Raw genomic sequence first — 20,740 nt, 5'->3', positions numbered from 1 at the left:
AGAATCAGTTTCCTCCTCCTTTTCTTTCCTCTCTACAATAGTCAGCAATATGAGTTTAATTAAGTTGCAGCAAATTACAAAATGAGCAATAGAAACGATGTGCTTTATTCCTTATGAATAGCTTTCTATAACGCAGCCCTCAGTTATGTCAGTTAAGTAGGTCATGATTTATCAGCATTGGGACTTCCTACCTATAAACTGAGGGCGATAACCAGACCCAGTAAACAACTGGGAGGAATGGTGTGGCTTGTATCGTTGCCCAAGGCGATAAAACAGTCACTGCAAATGGTCATCTTTTAATATGGTCTGTAATGGCAGAAGATTTCTGAAGCATTACCTCACACCAGTTTGTTCATCATATTTGGCAATTTTCTAACTCCTTTTCTCTCCCATAATAAAAAGAAAAGATAGCTAATAAATGTGCTAGATGTGGGTTATGAAAGTGCTACTTAAGGAGGGAGTGCTGCAATCTCTGACCTGCCAAGTCTCTGCAATGGGAGGAGGGCTGCTCTGTATTCATACCCATTACCCCACAGAGCTCTTTGCTATCATCAGGTATTTGTTTTCTTTTCTGAAAAAAAAAACCTGGGATTGTCACAAAAAATAATAGTAAAAATTTTCTGAAGTATCAGGAAATGGAGGATTGTGTCTGTTTTACATTATTTGGTTGTCCCGTGCTTCAGTGTTTTCAAATGGTTTTGAAGTATTGTTTTCCCTGCCCCTGTCTGACGTCTAATACTTTTGTTAATAGTTGGAGAATGAAAAGTGGAGAGGCAAATTGAACAGAGCTGTTAACTCTTTATACCTCAGAGATGAACCTAGAAAACTGTCTAGCAGTTAATAACTGAATAAAGCAAACGCGGGCACTGTAAGAACTCACCTTTTCATTCCTTAGGGTGGCAAATCATGGGTGCCCAACAGCTGAAATAGATCCAGCTCTTGACATCATTGATGTTGTCAATGTGCTGAGATTCAGCCTTACTTAACCTGAAAACACTCCAGTCGTACAGAGAAAACAATGAGTTGTGCCAGCAGACTCTCAGACTTTATATTTTAATAAACCATGCTGGTAGCCTCTTCACGTGCAGTTCCTAGCTTGTGTTGGAAAACACCAGTAACTTTACAGGGGGAAAGGAAAATGCATAGCAAAGCATAGTGCACAACGTTTGCGGTTAAAAGGTCATTCCTTTGTCAAACATTCTTGCTTTTCTAAATTACCAATTTTACCTAGATCACACAAGCCTTATGCTGAATAGGCTTTTCATTTCTGTTGTCTGGCATCACCTTATATATGAAAGAGATTTATTAAGGTTCTGATGTGTTTATCATTAAGCAGCAACCAGTTATTTACATACAAATAAATCAGCAGTTAGTGAGGCAGGGCAGTAATTGAGGACTTGGATAGTGATGAGCTCTGAAAAATAGAGGCTATGCTAGACTGCATTTTCTTGAGGTGATGTACAGGCCATGTGCTCCTGCTTTGTAAGAATGAAATATATATAGAACAGAGCTGCCAAAACTGATGGAGTTGTACCGAAGAAAGTAGAAATGAATTAAAGATAGCTCTGCAGGGAAGCACTTGTCTGTGACTTGGACAATACATTGAAAGTAGTGTCCAAAATTCAGCCACGTGATAGTGTGGTGCTAAAGTATTTGTGGCCATGGTCAGCTAATCCACTGCCTCTTTGCAGAACTGGTCTTCAGGGTTTTACTTCATTGGTACTTTCACTAGCAGTTACACCAATGAAATAAGTACAGTATGAGAAGTATTACAAGTAATTTACTTGCTATCTCAACATACTTTTATCCTTCTGCTTCCCATTTTTCTCACTTTAACCCACTGACGTCCTCTTTTCAAACATCTGTTGAGGATTTTGGTTTGTTGTGCCTGAGACAAGATTGTGAAAATAGTTTTTGTGAAGTAAAATCTTCATGATAATTTGCTTTGGGGATGGTAATTAGATTACTGAGAAACTGCAAATCTTTCTTCCTATCACCACTGGTCTGTCAGCGCCTTCAAGAAACAACTCCAGATAAGGATACATCTAGTCTTGGTGTAATATAGTGGTTTCAAAGCCCTTCAGCATGTCATGTAACTTGAGGTGTGTGCAAACTGCTGTGAGTGGTTTGTTTGTTGCTTTTCTCCACACAAGTGAAAGGCAGTGTTTGATCAGGGTCGATGGACATGGCCCACAGAAGTCTCACTTGTAATCTGCTTCCCATCTTTGGTGTCCAATACTTGGAGCAAAGTCTATGAGTTCACTAGAAAAATAATCTGCTGCAACTATTTCCATAACCTGGATTTCTAGCACCAACATTCAACACGTCTCATTTACAGTTTAGCTACTATTCTTTGCTAAGAAAAAGGACTCATTTCAAACATGATTTGCATCTATTGCATCTATGAACACGGAGTCTTTTTTTGCTGGTTGTTCACTTCTGATGGCTCCGGTCATTGGTTAAGTGATGTATCAGAGTAGTGTCACATCTTTGAAGCTGATCAGCCGAATTAATACAAATGTCACTATGCATTCATGTTAATAAGCTTTGTGTAGTACAGGTTAATGATCAAAGTGGATCAGTGCATTCAAGTTCTTGAAATTATGAAAATTATGAGATTGTGGAGAGTTTTGAAAACATTTTAGTAAATTCTCTCAGATTAATAACTAAATCATTCCCAGTAACTAACTCTTTGCTTTCTTATGATAGCAATAGGCAATGTAGTCAGTGCCAATAAGGTGTAGCCAGGCAAATTTTCACTCATTTTTTTATTATACTTGGATTAAATTGAAATGACTGGCATGGGATTTTGGTCTAATATGCAAAAATACACTCAGTTACTTCAGTGATTCTGTAATAAAAAGGTAACAAACTTAATTCACTTGGTTACTTTGTGGTACTAAGCATCTGGTGCTGCAGCTTTGAAGATGGTATGGAAACATTGACGCATCAGAAGCAGAGCATGAATTGGACTGAGCATTGGAAGTTAGAGTGAATCATCAACTCCGGAGTATCACAAAACAATTGCCAAGAAAGAAAGGACTTCAGATTGTAACTTGAAGTACAGTCACAATATGAAATCCATTTAGCATTGTTAGCAAATCTCAAAGTTTGGTAAATATTTGTTTAAAAGTCAGTGTTTAATGTTTTGTTAAATGTGTCTGCATCTGACATTGATAGAGTAAACCAACACTCCTCAGGAAGCACCATCAACTGACTTAAAAAACTACTCATGAAAATAAACTTTCACCCAAAGTTACCATCATAAAGATTGTGTAATAGACAAGTGTGTATTTTGAAGTTATGTAATTTTTGAGGACTTTGCCAGCATATCTTTATTTTTCATACGTGTATATAGAAATGATGAATCTTGGTTGCATGCATGTTTGCTTGTGCTGTGGTACCATTATTCCAGCCTTGCACGCGGAGCTGCTTGGGAACATAATTGATTCCATCTTGTAATTAATTTAGCCAGTAAATGGATTGCTGGAATCTGATTTCCTTAGCTGATAAGCTGCTGCCAATTGCTTCAGTTTTGCCTGTTTCATGGAAAAACTTGTGCCTGTAGTTCTGTGCTTAACTCTTGTCAAGCAATTGACAAGGCAAGCTTGATGAGGACCTTTCCTTGCCCTTCCTTCTTATCGCTCCCTGCCATTTTCACTTGAATACAATTCAAATATTTTAATAAGCAGTTTTTAACAATTACACCTTTCCAAAGGTTTTCCTGTTCCCATCCTGTTGTTTGGAGCTGTGATTCTCAAATGCATAATCCTGTAACTCTTCCTCTAGTAGATGAGCTTGAAGTGAGGTGGGAGTCGACCTCTTCTCCCAAGTAACAGCAATAGGTCGAGAAGTTGTGGCCTTCAGTTGCATAAGGGGAGAGTTAGGTTGGATACTTGGAAAAACTGATTCTCAGAAGGTGTGTTGATGCATTGGTGCTGCTGCCCAGGGAGGTGTTGACCATCCCTGGAGGTATTCCAGAACTGTGATGATGTGGTGCTGAGGGATATGGGCAGTGAGCATGGTGGGCTGGGCTGCAGTTGGCCTTGGGGATCGTAGAGATCTTTTCCAACCTGAATGGTTCTATGATTCTGTCTTTTGTATCATCTAAATTCCTTTGCTTTTGCTGTCATTGCAAGCTTGACAGCTCAATATTCTGTTTTGATGGGGGGTCTGGAGGCATCATTAAAACCTGTCATTAAAAGTCTTTGGAAGTCTGGTCAGCTCTGCAGCTGGAAGGGAAGCCTTCATACGAAGGTCTGAAGTTTTCAGTCATCAGCTGGCTCAGGGTCAGTCCCATGGGAAGATTTTGCTTCAGAAAAAGAAAATAAAGCTGTCAGAATGTTTTATTCTTCCACAAATATGTTGAAAGTAAGTATATGGGAAAAATATTTATAAAGTAGACTAGAGGAAAACAACGTGCTGGATTGCTGAAATTCACTGTAGTCGGTCTAATATTTCTGTCTCGGCCACAAGCAAGTTTTTAGCTCCATGGAAGCAAGTTCACAATCCAGAGAGTCACGATGGCCTGTTAAAATCACTCAATGTGTTTTCTGGTTTTTATTGTGCAACGCAGAATAACTCAGACATGTACGAAATGAGGCAACAACTGTGCTTCTGCGTTGTCAGCCCTTGTAAAATTGATTTGACCTTAAATATGAATTCTAAAACACATTAATGTGTCATAAGTGTAAGCTAGATTTGCAACACTTGGAATTTGCTGAAGTTCATATAGTTGGCATGACAGTCATGAGTTGCTCTCATTAAGGGCACTCTGGCCTTTTAGGCGCTGGTCATGATACAAAACTTGGAATGACTATCATTGTTTTGTAGTAAGAATATTACTGCTTAGAGTTGAGTATTTGGCATTTCTTGGTCAATTGTACTGGTTTACAAGATAATTTAGAGTTAACTGTTGAAATGAAAATGCAGCTTACATAGTGATTTTTGTCTTTAAAATCTGCAGTGAGTTGAGGAATACATTCTTATGCAAAATACATTCAGGAAATAGATGGGATGATCTGTTTGAGACGTCATTTTATTTAGTAGCTTTAAATTTCTACTTGACCTAGTAACAAGGCAAAGCATTCTGTAGCTCATTTTGTCTTCTGGAAGAGCAACCACAAGTGAAATAATCTCTGCTGACATGCCATCTTTAGGATTATATTCCGTTTCTCATAGTTTTAGCATCTTGACTTTGGGGACAAACTGGATATTGCTATAGAGAGGTGTTTCGGTGTCATTTAACTGATGTTTTCCCTGGTGCTACTAGATCTGTTTGTATTGCATCCCTGAAAAGCAAATCCTTATCCCTACCATTTAAATCTATCCATTTGGTAAGTAGCTCTCCATCATGATATTTCACGATAATAAACTGAAGCAGATTAGAATAATCAAATTTTATGAGAGCTCAGAAATTCTCTTAAGATTTTATACTTGCTGTTTTATGTGCCTCTTCCTCAAATGTTTCCAGAACAGCAGGCCATGCTCAGATTTGGGCACTGCTAATACAGACAATATATTTAAAGGATTGTATTTGCATGTAAGCAGAAGATTTGCAGGTTGCTGTGAATTATGGCTGGAAACCTATGAATCGCTGTATGCTCAGGAAAGCTTTTCCATTGGCCCCCTATTCATGTTTACTACTAGAATAATAAGAGTCAAAACACAATGAGTTATTGTTTCCGCATGGCACAGCAGGGTTAGCAGATTTTGAATGCATTTGTCAAGTGATTAGTCTGCTTACTTCTAAAAGCTGAATTGCACATCATAAACCAGTTGAGTGATTTCAGGCACCAAGCTCAAAAGCCGTTGTGTTTGTGAGGGATCTTCAAGAGTTGTCCTCATTCTACTTTTAAGATTATAATTCTTCTGTTGCTTTTTTTTCCCTATAAGAATCATTGATAATATTTAGGTAAGAACTTTTTTTCCCTCTTTGAAACCTCCTATTTTTGAAAAGCAATTTCAGAAGTTTTTTTTTTTTCTTGTTTTCACCAAAGATTTGGTGGATGGAAAATATCCTGACCATTTCGTTGTAATGGCTTTTTGACTTCCTGGTTTTCATTAGCAATTCTTTACATGCTTCGTTTTAATTGTGTTCTTATTTTCATCTGAGTTGGTATTTGTATACCCCAAGGCAAACCGGGCTTTCTTAATGTGTGAATGTAGTATGAAAGAAGGAACATGCTAAAAAATACATTTTAACATACTGGTTTACATAATCATAAGATGGCCTGGATTGAAAAGGACCACAATGAACATTGAGTTTCAAGCCCCCTGCTATGTGCAGGGTTGCCAACCAGCAGACCAGGCTGCCCAGAGCCACATCCAGCCTGGCCTTGAATGCCTCCAGGAATTCACATACATTGCTCATCTTCTCCCTGTATATTGGCTACTTTCGTTTTGTGGATGATTTCCTATGCTTCGTTGGTTGAGGAAAAAATAAATAGTGGTTTAAGAGCAGTAAGAAGAGTTTCAAATCAGTACATGATACTTGTGATTGGGGTGCTTTAGCTTTCCTGTAATCTCGTCTATTTCAGTTATAATTTATAATATTATAAATTATATATATATATATATAATATATATATATATATTATATATATATATAAAATAAATTATAATTTGTATCTCGTCTATTTCAGTTGTACATTTGAAAGCTTATTATTATTTTTTCCCTTTAGAGTCCTTTGTTTTGAAATATTTGGTGATGGATCATGACAAGGTCATGTAAGCAGACGTTACATTTCTGTTTTAAAACATTCTGCAAGCCCGTATTATTTTTCAAACAGATGAACATTGCCATGGCACATAGGGCAGAGAATGGATCTCTTTTGATGGTTTTTACACCAATTGAGGTGTCTGTGCTTTTGATGGTGAGTTTGTATGCACAGTGAACTAAGAAATCCAGCCAAAATCTGCCAACACAGTACATGACCCAGTCATTCCTTAGACCACTCCTTGCTTATTTTTATTCTTTTACTGGTAGGCAGGAAAGTATCTGATGTGTGTTGACAAAATCCTTTACTTCTTGTTACATTTAAAGAAGTCTTGTCAGTCACTTGCATGAGTTTTCCCCACTAGAAGTTCATTGTGACTTTCTGGCTTGCAATAAGGTCATTTTTTGCTCAGGCTTTTGTATCCCAGCTCTGATCACATGGGGAACGGGTGTCAGAAGTCAGCTGGCGTAATGTTAAATACAAAGCAACCTTTATTATGTAGTGGTTAGCAGAAGAGGTTTAATCTTAATTTCTTTTTTCCATAAGCAATATTGGAGCCCAATCTATTATATTTTTTCTATTTAATTCTTGTTAATCCATCCTGCTTGGGCTTAAATTAAGAGTGAAGGGATTACTTGCCTGAATTCACATGATGTTACCTTCTGAGCATAAGCAACCGAAAGCTGATTAAACTTACAGGTTGGTGTTGTGGCAAGAGAAGTTCCTATTCACCTTCTTTAAAAGCTTTACTGTGTGCCTGTAATGATTTCACTGACACATAACATTTCATGGAAAGATTTTCTTTTCAGATGGGCTTAAGTTGTATCTATCTATTTAATTATTCTTGAAGAAGGTCATTTTACCACTTAAGTTTTTATTTTTGGCATCAGTGGAAAAACATTCACTTAAACCAGGTAAATTTTAAGGAATTTTGGCAACTGAGGGCTCTGTCCTTCCCTTCAAAATGCATTCAGTGAATCAAGAATCAGTGTTTGTAGAGAAGCATAGATATACCCACTCAGATACAGGTTTGTAGGACAAGACATATCTGGGCTTAAAGACTTCAGTTGTTACCAAGTGTTTATGTATGTAGTTTGTGCTTTACATCGGTCCTTAAGTTCCAAGGAGTCTGCAGTACTTGTATCTGGTGTTTTCCTGATTACTCAGGAGGGCCTTCTGCTGCCTGCAGGTAGTGCCACAGTCCAAGAAGGTTTGACCTGCAGCGTGGCTTGGCAAGCTCTGCTTCAGAAAGCACTTGGCTGAAGCATTCAACAGATTTGCTAGAACCTGGGCAGTAATAACTGTTTAATACAGCTATAGAGCTAGTGCTAGCATGGGTCTGATTCCAAGGATAATGCTCCGACTGTGCTTGATGTAATGAATAAAAGTGGACTAAGTGCGTAAAAATATATGCCGAACAACAAGAACGAAGTTCAGCTGAGCCACTGAGGCTATAGGGGAATTGGAGGTACAGTAGCTTTAGTTACTGTAAGAAATTGAAGCTGGGGCCAGGAACGCTTGCAAGCCAAAAGATGAACTCATCCAGAGTATCAGGCTTCAGAATTATTTAAAAGCAGTGAACATCAGCAGTGAGCAGCTCTGAAAGTGCTTTTGGCAGGAGATTCTTTATAGAGGCCTGGCAGAAATCCAGGTCAGGACACAAACTTATAGTCAGCCTAGAGGTGCAGTAAATAGAAACTTTCCAATTTAAGAAGTTAAAATAAGTTTATGGTTGTGTCACCTCCAGGAGTTAAACTTGCACGTTTTTCCTTGGTGAACCTGGGGAAAGATGGAGAATGTGGTGGGACAAGGAGCCTGTTGGGATGTCAGGAAAGGTGCTGGCAACACATCAAAAACCTGATGGGTTTCAAAGAGGGTGAGGGAGCTGCAGCGAAGTGCTTTTGACTTTAGTGTTTTATCTAAAGCGATTGCCAACCATAATTAGCAGAGAATGCAATCTTAGCAAATACCGCTCAGATTTTCTTTCTTCAAACCACTTTTTTTTTCCTAGTTAAGCTTTAAGAAATACATTGTACTTTCTGTGCTAGGAATCAAAACATAGATAAAAGAAATGAAGTCATTCCCAACTTTGTAAAACAGACTTCATTAAGTTTCACATACTAAATTCAGGCAATCAGCAGAAAAGTTGGAGTTACTGTGGATGAATGGGGTAGTACTTGAGAGTGCCTTGCTACAAAAAGCATTTAATGACCTCCTTTGTCTTTATTGAGGCAGAAAGAAGACCCAGAATGAAGCGTTAAGCTTTTCTATAGCAAGGGCTACATGTGAATAGAGATTTGCTTTAGAAAATCAATTTGTGTTCTTCCAGACTATTTATTCAGTTTACCTGCGGTGAGTTTGAAGGATACTTACATATGAAAAGCAGGTGAACTCTATTTCTCACTCTTCTTTAAGTTTCAGGTATGTAAACTAAGGCATGGCAAGGCACTGGGTGACCAGTTTGCTTCCCAGAGCTGATGCCTTACCCTCTGTGCTTCAGGTCTGTTGCAATTAGTGAAACTTCTTGTTTTGTAGAGTTGTGTAGTAATGAAATTGCAGTATGGCAACAACAGGAAGACTTTTCTGCTCCGCTGTGTTTGAAATAATTTCCCAGATATTCGCTTCTGGCATTGGTCTCTGGTGAATATTAAATGAATGTGAATTTTAAAGTGAAGCAGTAGAGATACTTTCAGTAATGCTATACATTGCCATTATGCACATTGAGGTTAATTGTGAAAATTGAGGTCATAGAGACAACGTATGTAACTAATATTTATTGCCTCTGATTCTCTTTGCAGTTGATGAAGATCGAATTAAGGAACTGGGCAGAGTCAGAGTACTTCACAAGAGAACCGTGATGCCTTACAGTGTGTATAAGAAGAGGAGGAAGGGGCCGAGCGATGAAGCCAGCGTTCAGCAATATGCAAGTTTGGTTGGACAGACGTGTTCAGAAAGAATGTTGTTGTTTAGAAGTTGAGAAACCATCAAACGACACTTTGATGGCACAACCATCATTTATTGCACTGCCACTGGATGATGTAATGTAGCTGTGTGTTGGTATGCCTACTACATGACAATATGAAGTACAGGTATATAACTAGGCTTGTGTGAATACACGGAACTGAGTTTAAAGACAACTCCAATGAAACTTTTAACAATACAGCAAGGCTTTAGCAATATAAGCTTGGAAAAACGTGCTTGCAGTACATTTTAATTAAATAGTTCTTGCCTTTCTTTGCGTTTTGAGTAATCCTAAGTATCTAAACAAAATGGAAAACAGGTGTTTTTTTTTTCTGCAGACAAAGGTTGGCTAAGTCTCTGTTAATGATAATTAAATCACAAGTGTTTTCAAATAGCAGCTTGGCTGTCTGCTATATGAAATTGCCATTAAATTTGTACTCACGTTTATATGTTCCTAAACTATCGCAAGAGAACTGAGATGTGCAGTTACTTTCCAATAGGAAACCTGGCATGGTTTAATTATATTTCAACAGTGTATTTAAGAACAGGAAGAAATTATTTTCAGTGCTCATTCTTCAGTAGTTTAATATAGCAGGTAAGCATTTGAGATTGTACTGAGCATGGAATCGTAGTTGGTTCTCAGTGGCAGGAGATGCAGCACTTTGGACAACCTCCCTTTTCTCAGATAAAGCAGAGTAGTTGCACTGTAAATTTACCAAAGAGATGCAGCCAAGTGTCAGGGAGCTCTGAGAGGTTTTGTTGTTGTTGTTGTTTGTCTGTTTAAGCCTTATCCTTTATCTAAAGAGTGGATATTTTAATGCACGTCACTGATGTGAAATGGAGTTTGGGATATTCGGCTTACAGCTCTTTAGTGCACATTTCAGATCTATGCTAAAAACTATATAAGGTACCACTGCTGGTGCTTGTTGCAGTTTTATCAGCACAGTTGTATGGGGAGACTTGCGTATCCTATTCCTCAGTCTTTGTGGCTGTTCTGCTTTATGCCACAATGGCCTACGGGTTATTCACATCTTCAACTGAATATTCCTCTTGGAAACAGAAAGATGTGATGCGTTATCAAAGCACTTTATTACTGATATGCTAACGCTGTCATTAGTAAAATGCATCAAGTCATACAAGGGAAATCATATGGCTTTTATATTCAGCAACATATAACAATCCCAATGTGTTTGTAATTTGCTTATCATGGGTGACAGGAGCTACTATTTACCTTGAATCAACCTGAAGTTTCCTGTTAACCTGTGAAGAAGGAGAATCTTAGTCAAGAATATATGTGTACATGTTTCTCGTTCCCCAAAATCAAATTCAACTTGAATCTCTGAAGGTTATGTCTTGTGTCAGTCGTGGGCTTGATTTAATTTTGAACCCTTGGCCAGTATCATTAAGCATTGATTTGTATGTGAAACAGCCACAAGAATGTTGAGATTCAGGTGCGTTGGGATTTGTTTATTCCCATATCAGTTTGGTCACTGCAGTATTACAGGTGATGAGTGTAGGCTCATCAGTAAGTTTAAAACATGTTAATTGCTATCTATTGTTTCAATCTGCTGCCACTTTGCAATGAAATTGGTTATTTCCGACAGTCTTGTTACCTGGATATACGCTCATTATCTGGAACAGCGAGGTCTGTGTGCTGTAGAGTCTGTGTCTGCCCACATCTCATCTAAGCCTACTGCTATGAGACCACTAACTGCTATTTATGGCCATCATAAGGAGTTGTTTTCTGTGGGTAAAATGACACTTAACACTCAGTGAAACGTTGGAATGGTGTAACATTGTCTGCCTATACTGTTGAAACCTGGTGATGCCCATAGAGCTTAAAAACAAAATGAATGAGAAAATCCTTTTTGTGCGATATAAAATCAGTCAAAAGGCGCAAAGAAAATCCACTATGACTTTCAGAATCTTAAAGGTAATAAAACTCATTTACTGAAGGACTTGCTGAACCTGGAAGTTCTTTACCAAGAGAGTGGTGAGGTGCTGGCACAGCTGCCCACAGAGGCTGTGGATGCCCCAACCCTGGAGGTGCTCAAGGCCAGGTTGGATGGGGCACTGGGCAGCCTGGTCTAGTATTAGATATGGAGGTTGGCAGCCCTGCATGCAGCAGGGGGTTGGAGGTTTGCGATCCATGAGTCCCCTTCCAACCCAAGCCATTCTTTGAATTACAAGGGAGCAGAACTATGTTAACAGCCTGAGCTTGGAAGAACTCTGTCCTCTGTGCCCAACGTTTATTGCTGATTTGCCTTCTAAGTATGTAACAGACTTTTTTTCCCTGATCCTCTTTTCTCACTGGGAGCTTTTAAGGGCTGCAGTCAAAGAAAAGTGAGGTATGTATAAAAATAAGTACAACAGAGTACAACTTGAACTTGTCATTGGTGCCACAACAAAACATAAATGACCATTTCCTGTGAGTTCCAAAATGGTGCTTTTTCATTTTCTGACCTCCACTGAAACTGCAGCAGGGCAGGCTTTTGGTTCTTAATGAGATAATATTAAAAAAGAGTCAAAATTGAGATGAATTCAGGACTTGAGCTCATCAGATCCATCACGCTTCTATCTGATGTGCTTTGTTGGTGCTGCTTTAACAGGACATTAGCACAGTATTTTCCAGTGCTGTTTCAGAAGCTGAACAGTCCTGCAGACAAAACTCTCAAAGCATTGGCATTGATTTCAGTGGAGCTGAAAATTCACAACTACTTTAATTTTATTTAATGAGTTTTCACTGAGAATCACTGAAGATATTTAATTTAGCATATAATACTTCATAAGGACTTTTTTTTTAGTGTAATTAGTTTGTGAAAGTTAATCCCTAAAGTCAGGTTGCCTTGTTATCTATTGCTAAATGAGCATAAAATGGTGGTATGAAAATGCAGAGCTGTGACCCATGCTTAAAAAACCCATCATGCTTTGTTTTAATTGGAAGTAAGTGGGGAGCTCATGCATTTCCATCATCAACACATTGCAGTGGATGCAAAAGAACTCGCATATTGAGTTTGTAATTGCTTTTCAGCAGACCTGTTTGACTTGTAAGTATAGCAAATAAAGCTGTTTCTAGTCTCTGTGAGTTGTTATAAATAATACACAGCTTCGAGTGTGACTTCTGTCTTACTTTGTAGGAATGAATTACCCTGAGTGTTGAGAAGTGTCCACTGAGCAGCAAAACTGGAGAAGTCAAAGAGCAGCAGGGATTAGAAGGTGTGCAAATCAATTCAGAAAGTTTGCCCGTATCTTAGAACTAAATCTTCTATCTATGTGATGTAGCTAAGAGTTTACTTGTATGCCTTGAAACAGAAGCTCTGTTTGGTTTTTTCCTCTGGGTTGAATAAAATAAAGCTGTAGGCTTTTCACATTGGGTGAGTAAATAGGGCTACTGACTTTAATTAGGTTATATATACCATTTCCAATGGGCTGAAATAAGCAGCCCAGGACTGAACTGCGAAGGGTGCAGACAGTTCTTAGGATGGAGACCATCACCACATTTCAGGGCAATCAGTGCTTTCCAGAAGCACGGCAGCTTCGTATCACAGCCACCACGTTTATAGAGCTGGACCTTCAGAGCTTCTTGCTTATAACATCACATACTGAGCATAAAGAAAAGCCAGATAGATTACATTTCCACTTGCCAAATAATTTGTTTTATTCAGTGAGCTGAAGCAGTGGAGGCTTTCCAAGCCCAGACTATGGCTGCCCTCTGGAAGCACAGCAAGGAGCTGAGCTGGCTGCTGGTGGTCCTGAGTGGCAAAAAGGAGCAAAAGGTGGCTGCTGTTCAGAGAAGAACTAGCAGGTAAGCAGCTAAAATCTCTAAATTTAAGGGTGAATTAGGTTGAAATGCACCCTCTGTGCTTGCATAGGAGCAAACAAGTGCGGCTGGATGGGACTTGAGCACTGTGCTGCTTCTCTCTTTGTTCCCCTCCGGTCTGGGGCATCCTGCCTTCCTGACTGAAGAACCATGTTTTACTAAAGCACATTAAAATTAAATAACACTGAAACCACAGTTTTTTTGTCTCAAGGTTCTGAGCTGCAGCCACCAGGGGGCACATTCCAGCTTGCAAAGCACTAATGTTATGCCTTGCCTGAGACTTTTACATCTCCTATTAACTCATACGGAGCTTTGTTCTCTGCCCTGTGCTAACTGTGGCATAGCAGGGGAAAAAGAACATTCAGGTGAGGCTGACAAAGGTGAATGAAGCAATTTTTTTATAACAGCTTTTAGTTGTTATTTTCCAGACAAGTATTTGAACATTAGATTTCTTAGGTAAATTATGCTGTGGATATATATATATTGAAACAAAGATCCATGAAATACATAAGGAGAACCTAGGTGGTAGAGCTGCATCCCTCAAAGTGCTTTGGATGCTGTTGTAGTGATGCACTGGAACAGGTTGCACAAGGAGGGTGTAGGTGCCCCATCCCTACAGGCATTTTCAATTCATAATATCTTGTCAGTGCTCTTGCTAATGCCCTCTGTTTTCAGAAGCTGACTTTTACTATTACACACACATATATTAATGTATATATATATATTAAAAAGGGATTACTGCTCAGTTCACGCCTGCCCCCAAATCCACACGAATTAATCTCTTTGTCAGCAAGGTTTTTTGGCAAGGTTTCCAGGGTGTTGATTGTGAAAGCCAGAACAAATTGTCATTATTTTTCTTTTTCCTCCTTATGCCTCTTCTTTTTAACCTAAGTTGTTTTCATGTCAGAATTCCTTTCTCACCTATGCAGGGAATGAAATGTTGCCAAAATAAGGTTTCTATTAACACAGTGAACTTAGAGGTCAGGAGACTGCAATGCTTCTCTTCACTGCCAAGGGCACTGCAACCCATTTGTTTTGTGAATATGATACTCGTCTCTGTTGCTCAAGATTAAAGCAAAGACAGAGCACTTGGGGGAAAAAAATGAGTTCCAAATTGTATTTATTATTCCTCATACATATAAATTATTCTGGTGCCCAGAAACTTGGAAGACGAAGCAGTGACAGCTGCTTGCATGTGTCCTCCGACTGAGAGTGTCCTCATCCCTGACATTTTTTGCAGCCCATAAAAACCCAGATGCAAACGCTCCTTTCTGAGCAGCTTTGGGTGCAGTCACAGGGACAAGAGTTAGAATGTTGTAAGGTCTGGAAATCAGGCCTGGTTATTTATTTTCTCTCAAGAGTTGGAGGCCTATGTGAAATTGAGTACATTGCTGACCCTTAGACCTATCAGCATCAGCAGTGCCACCATTGGAAACCCCACCAGGGAGTTCAGTAGGACCAAAGTCTAAGCAGAATTCTGCAAATTTAAGAGTCAGCTGTTGATGCTAGGACTGAATGATGCTTTGCTTTCACTATAGTGGCATTATAGCCTTCAGTGGCTTCAGTCTGCTACTGACCCAACTCCAGCTTTGGATGTTGTAAACTCCTGCTGGTCTCATTACTAACACTTCTCCTTTCAAATCAATACCTTCTTCAGGTGGCAACTCTTTAAATCCTTCAGTGTTCATGGATAATTGTGGGTGATTCTGACATGGCTGAACTCTTATAACAGAAACTCACTCTACCAAGAGGAACGAAGCTGTCGAAATACACTTCCCATCTACAACCAGGAATGCAGTTTCTTTGCACACTGATTTTAGTTTGTAGTTTTAAGAGGTGGTTTTTCCATTCATAACTCTTGGGTTGGTTTGAGCTTTTTGCTCTTTTTACCAGTGTTTTCAGTTTTTCCTCTGCACGAAGAAGCTGCTTTTATTTCTATAGGCTCTTTAGAAACTGCTACATTCATCTGTAGCTGGCAATTCAAGAGCATATTCAATCAAGCGGTGTGTTCTTCATTATTACCTCGCAGAGTGACCTCTTAGGAAGCAAAGAACGCATTGACATTTACAGTTAATAATCTGTTGATTTATGGTACAAAACAAAGGCAATCAACGGGAGAGCTGTAATTGTTTCATTAAGTCTTATGAACAGCACAATGTACATTGATCCAGCTTTACAATGTCACGACTCTCCTCGTGGTGGGCACCTTATTTTTCTATTTGCTGGCACTTCCAAGTGCTTTTGGTATCACAGTATCCCATCATTTTGAGTCACGCTGTGACTGCATGGCAAGTAAGCTGCTGTCAAATCTGGTCCACTGAGTGCAGAAGGGCTTTATGCCCTTATAGAGGCTCTGAGAACTATAGAGGGCAGTTTTAAAGAAAAGTAAGATCATGAAATTCAAAGGTGTAAAATATGCTTTAGAGTTGTATGCTGTGCCCATGCTCCGGACACGTTAAATCCCTAAGGTTACGCATCAGAAATAGGGATAAAAGCATTGCTACCCGCTTTGCTGGATGTAAGGAGTGCTCTCCTTTCTTGCTAATGAGAATGGACTGTTCTGTTTTCTCACACCTCAACGCATGAAAACCCAAGCTGCTTCGCTTTAGAGGATGCCCCAGCCTTTATGTGTTGACACAAGAATGTGTCTACTGAGGATTTAGGTCTCAGGTCTCCTTTAGTTCCATTATTTTTCTCCCTGGAGTTGACACTGCAGAAGGAGGCGGGTATCTGTTGCTGATGCTCTGGCCTTTGGCCAGCCTGAGGTCTCATCTGAACAGGTTCCACAGAGAGCAATCCTTCCTTCGTACTCTGCACTGAGCAGAAATGATGTAGTGGTTTGGGAAGCCAGCAGTCTGTCCTCAGCAGAGGTCCTGCATTCACTCCTGCTATGCTCTCATGGTTGGATACTTCATAAAAAGTTTCATTCTGATATAACAAAAGTGGTTTTCCTGCTCCTGTTCTGACCAGCATCTGGAATCACTTTCAAACCTCTCCGTACCACTGTTTATTAGCGTATTTCATTGTACAATGAGGCTTCCAGCCTCCCGACCCATACAGCGATGCTACAGATGCAACACCTACCTGTCTTCGCATCTTTTTTTCTGAATAGGAAACTTTTGTAGGTCAAGGAATCACCACGTACTGCAGTGCAAGTGTGGGAAGGTGATGTCTGAATACTGTTTTCTTGCTGTGTTAATCCTTGTATTTGTGAAGGAGTGTAATAACAGGAGAAGCCGGGAGTTACCTGTAGTATTTATTTTGCTGTCAATGTGAACAAAGGAAAGTGGAAAGCTTTGCACTCCGACCAGTTTTGTAACCTGCCCGCCATTTTAATTGAGGGTTTCGTGCTTTGGGTAATGAGGCTTTTCGCAATAGATGTGGTCAGGTCAGCTTGAATCCCTTCAGCGAAATGGCCAGAGCAGACACAGCTCTTCTCATAACATTGGTACAAACCTTCAAGAAGCTTCTAATGATTCTGATGTTTATAGCTTGGAATATTTTGCGCACATGTTCCAACTTTGCATTCACAACATTTGCTAAACCAACAGTCTGCAGCAGACATGATAGCTACCATCAGGAAACTTGTTTGACAGTTTAAACAGACAGCATCTGTGTTTCCTACATTTCATAGTACACAAAGAGAATGAGAATTGCCTGTAGCTCAATTAATTCAAGATGTTGTCATAGGATGGGACTGTGTTTTGGAGATGTTAAAAACATCTAATTGGAAAAAGGAATTTTGCTCTTGTAGTTGGCTGAGTTTCATCAATATCACCTCCTCAGTGGAATGTTACTGAGAGCAGTTGGCTTGAGATTGGGGAGTTAAGATAAATTGGTGCACATCAGGGCTGTCCTCATGCGCTTCCAGCTACCTCTTTGTGGAGAGCAAAGGTGGCATTTTCACATTTCAAAGCAAAGAGGGGACTTGAATTGGGTGCTACTTGAGCAACTTTTGAAGCAAAAACAAAATAATCACCGTGATTGGCAGAAGGGAAAACAGAACCAGAATTGCATCACACATCAAAGTGTGACCCAGTAAGAACAGCTGAGGGCAGCACAACCTGTTGGCAATGGGCACGTCTTGTGGCACCGTGTTTGGGCTCATAGAGCACATGAGCAGCACTGGGAGGAATGTGTGGATGGGGTGGATGACGTGAGAGCCAGGACACCGTGCTGTGGTCCAGCATTGCAATTTGCTGTTGGGGGCTTAGAAATGTACAACGTTTTGGCTGTAATCAATAGGACCACATTTTTGGCACCTGCTTCAGGAGTTTCCAGGTTTTCGTTGCTATAAAGAGCAACGATAAAAGGAAAGTTCACACTTCAATGACAAAATTTCTTAGCTTGTCTGAGGACTGGATGGGGAGAAGAACTGGGAATGAGAACTCTGACAAGCAGGAATCGTGGACCAAATTGTGATAGCTGTGTTCAGTAGCACCTAAGTCCATGATTTCATCTGTTGGCTGCAGGGACACTCCTTGCAGAGTAGGCTGTTACTCAGTGTGTTGTGTCTGAGCCTCCACCTCTTGCAATGTGAGCTCCTTCTGTCTCCTAAAGTGGGTTTATGCAAGACTGTGCATGTGGATGTGCTGGTACAGTGGCTGCCCTCTGCTGAAGGAGTCCACAGCTGTGTCAGTTTGGGGCTTTTCCTGGGTGTCTGCTGAGAAATATTTAGCCACAGAACTTTCAGTTCTTCTAGTAGAGGATGTACAGCTAAAATAATGCATATTTATTTGACAACGTATGGGCTGACCTGCCTGTCATCTCTAGGGAGTGCTCCGTGGGTCAGTCAAAGTGAATGAAAACCAAATGTGTCTGTTTTTCATGTTTACTCTTTCCGTAAACATAGCACATATGCAGCGTGCAGCTGCTATTCTGAAAGGGCTTTTTTTACCCCCAGTATTTGGGAGATCTGCATTTTAGGAGTGTTTTCTGTTGATAGCTCCATAGGAAGAAAAAGTGATGCTGGACCACTTAGCAGATCCATCTATCAAAGTGTCTGGAAGAATTTCAAGTAAGGTAAGACAGTAATGAAGCAGCAGCTAAGACAGCATTGACTAGGTTTGAGTAAATAAGAGGTTGAAAACTCTTTTCAAGTCCAGTGCCTTTTCCCTCAGCTCCTATCAACTCCCAAAGAAATAAAATGAAAAGGTACAGAACATTTTTCCTTGGGGGGAAATTACTCTTTATTTGTATTGATTAAAGCCACAGGGCTGTGACATAGAGCACTTTGTTTTCGTCCCCTCCTTCGTCACTCCTTGCTGTTGATTTTTGCTTGTTTCATGAAGTGTTTTCCAACTTCGTTTGGTAGCAAAGGGCTCCATGGAGATGGAGCTGTCGTGATGTTCTGCTGTGATGCTGTGTGCGGTGCAGCTGGGTACGTGTAAAGCTGAGTAAGAGGAACTGGCTGAGCTAAGATTCATGTCCCTGTGGCAAATTAATGGCATTTTAACCTTAAGGTTGGGAGGAATAAAGGCTGCATTTTGCTACACAAGGGGCAAGGTTCTTCAGTGAAAGCAAAAGCCTGGTCCACCACTACAGTGTTCACTGACCAAAATGTTCAATCTCTTGTGTTTATTGCCAGTTTACTCCTTCCACAGTATGAATGAGGGTACCCTTTCTATCTATTTAGATAGTTCTGATATCACTAGCCAAGTCTCTGAGCACTGAGATCTGTAAATGGTAATGATCATTGGTTGGAAAAGGGCATTGAATTTTTATGAGGAAAGACCGATCCATCTAGTGGGCCTGGTGTTTGGGCTGGATGATCTTAATGGTCTTTTCCAATCTTAAGGACTCTATGATGTATCAAGAAGTCAAATGGGATTTTTTCCCTCCAAAGTCCCATTATATGGGGATCTGAGCTCCCCTTTTTCCTACTCATCTTGTCCTTTCCCCAGCCAGCAGCTGACCACAGTGGCACATGTGACTGGCACACTCAACCTGGGGGAAGTGCACACAATGAACCCCTTTCCTGGTTGAATAGGCTCTCAGAATGTCAACCAATTTCCCCAGACAGCCGGGACATTTTGGAGTCATTCTGTATCCTTTTATTGCCGTTGCCATAGCAAAAGACACTAATTCACCTTTGTGTAAAACTTAATAAAGATCAGCCCATCATTCATTTGTCTGTGGGCCATCGGAAACGCTTGTGCTGAATTTTTGAGACAGGCTTTTCACAATCTATTAATCCACTCACTAAAGAGTTGGTTATCTCATTTTCTTTTGCGAGATCTTTGCAGAGCACCAAGAGTTGTATTTGTCTGGAAATGGGCAAAAGGCACCTCGTTACTGTGGTTCAACTGAAGTGCCAAAGTTACCCTTAGGCTGAGCCTTCTTTGGTCTTCAGAGGAGGATGGAGCTGGCTGTGAATTGCTAAGGGGGCTGCATTGCAGAAATAGGCTTTTATTGGCTCAATTGAAAGGGGGTAACTGAAATATAACAATAATGGTAGAATCATATCATAGAATCATAGAGTGCCCTGGGTTGAAAGGGACAACAATGATCATCCAATTCCACCCCCCCTGCTGTGTACAGGGTCACCAACCAGCAGCCCAGGCTGCCCAGAGCCACATCCAGCCTGGCCTTGAATGCCTGCAGGGATGGGGCATCCACAGCCTCCTTGGGCAACATGTTCCAGTGTGTCACCACCCTCTGGGTGAAAAACTTCCTCCTAAGATCCAACCAAAACCTCCCCATCTCAGTTTAAAACCATTCCCAATAATACCAAAAATGTTATAAGAACAAAAGTTTCTCACAGCAGTTCCCTCCTTAAGGCTGGGCAGTGTCCCAGAGGTTCGTCTCATCCCAAAGCCCAGACTGGGCATTCACTGGCACAGCCGAGCTGTGGCCATCCCCGGCCGCGGTGGGGATGCTGCATTGTGCTGCGGGCATCAATGCTCTCAATGGGATTAGGCTGCAGCAGGGCCGAAAGGCTGTGGGAAAACCTGTGTGTGTCGTGGTTCCCTCAGCTGCTGTTGCAGCAGAACGTCGCCGTTCGGCCGACAATGGGGTTAAAAAGTAAGTGCAACTGTTGGTGGGAGCTTGGATTTGAATTATGTATTCATGAATCTGCATAATGGCCTTTCAGCTGTGGCATTGTTATTGGCAGCACAATCTGGGAATTGTGAGAAGGGAAGGAGGGCTGAGGGATGGAGAGGGGGAAAACGCGGAAGAAACTAAGACTTAATCAAAGGAGGGTGACAAACTGAATGAAATGGGGTTTTCTTCCCTGCTT

At 40.4% G+C, this 20,740-nt stretch overlaps 1 protein-coding gene and 1 long non-coding RNA gene across 10 annotated transcripts in view; both read left to right on the top strand.

Annotated features, from left to right (window-relative positions):
- ATE1 (arginyltransferase 1) overlaps nucleotides 1-12,781 on the top strand; it is a 56,575-nt gene extending 43,794 nt beyond the window's left edge. For 7 of the 9 annotated variants that reach the window (XM_015867498.3, XM_015867500.3, XM_015867496.3 and 4 more), the window contains one exon: nucleotides 9,518-12,781. In XM_015867498.3, the coding sequence (XP_015722984.2) occupies nucleotides 9,518-9,696 (179 nt within the window). In that variant the 3' untranslated portion in view covers nucleotides 9,697-12,781. The remainder of the gene's footprint in view (nucleotides 1-9,517) is intronic. The other 2 variants (XM_085555339.1, XM_085555338.1) reach the window with 1 other exon arrangement.
- Nucleotides 12,782-13,349: 568 nt separating this feature from the next.
- On the top strand, nucleotides 13,350-19,627 carry LOC146760014 (uncharacterized). The gene is made up of 3 exons (XR_014948972.1): nucleotides 13,350-13,485; nucleotides 18,446-18,522; nucleotides 19,404-19,627. It is a non-coding gene; the product is annotated as an uncharacterized LOC146760014 (long non-coding RNA).
- Nucleotides 19,628-20,740: the final 1,113 nt, after the last annotated feature.

This window comes from Coturnix japonica, chromosome 8 (genome assembly GCF_054131305.1).
Source record: "Coturnix japonica strain WE chromosome 8, WE-NBRP24, whole genome shotgun sequence".
Classification (NCBI taxonomy): Eukaryota; Metazoa; Chordata; class Aves; order Galliformes; family Phasianidae; genus Coturnix; species Coturnix japonica.
This window is presented reverse-complemented; position numbering and strand designations above follow the sequence as displayed.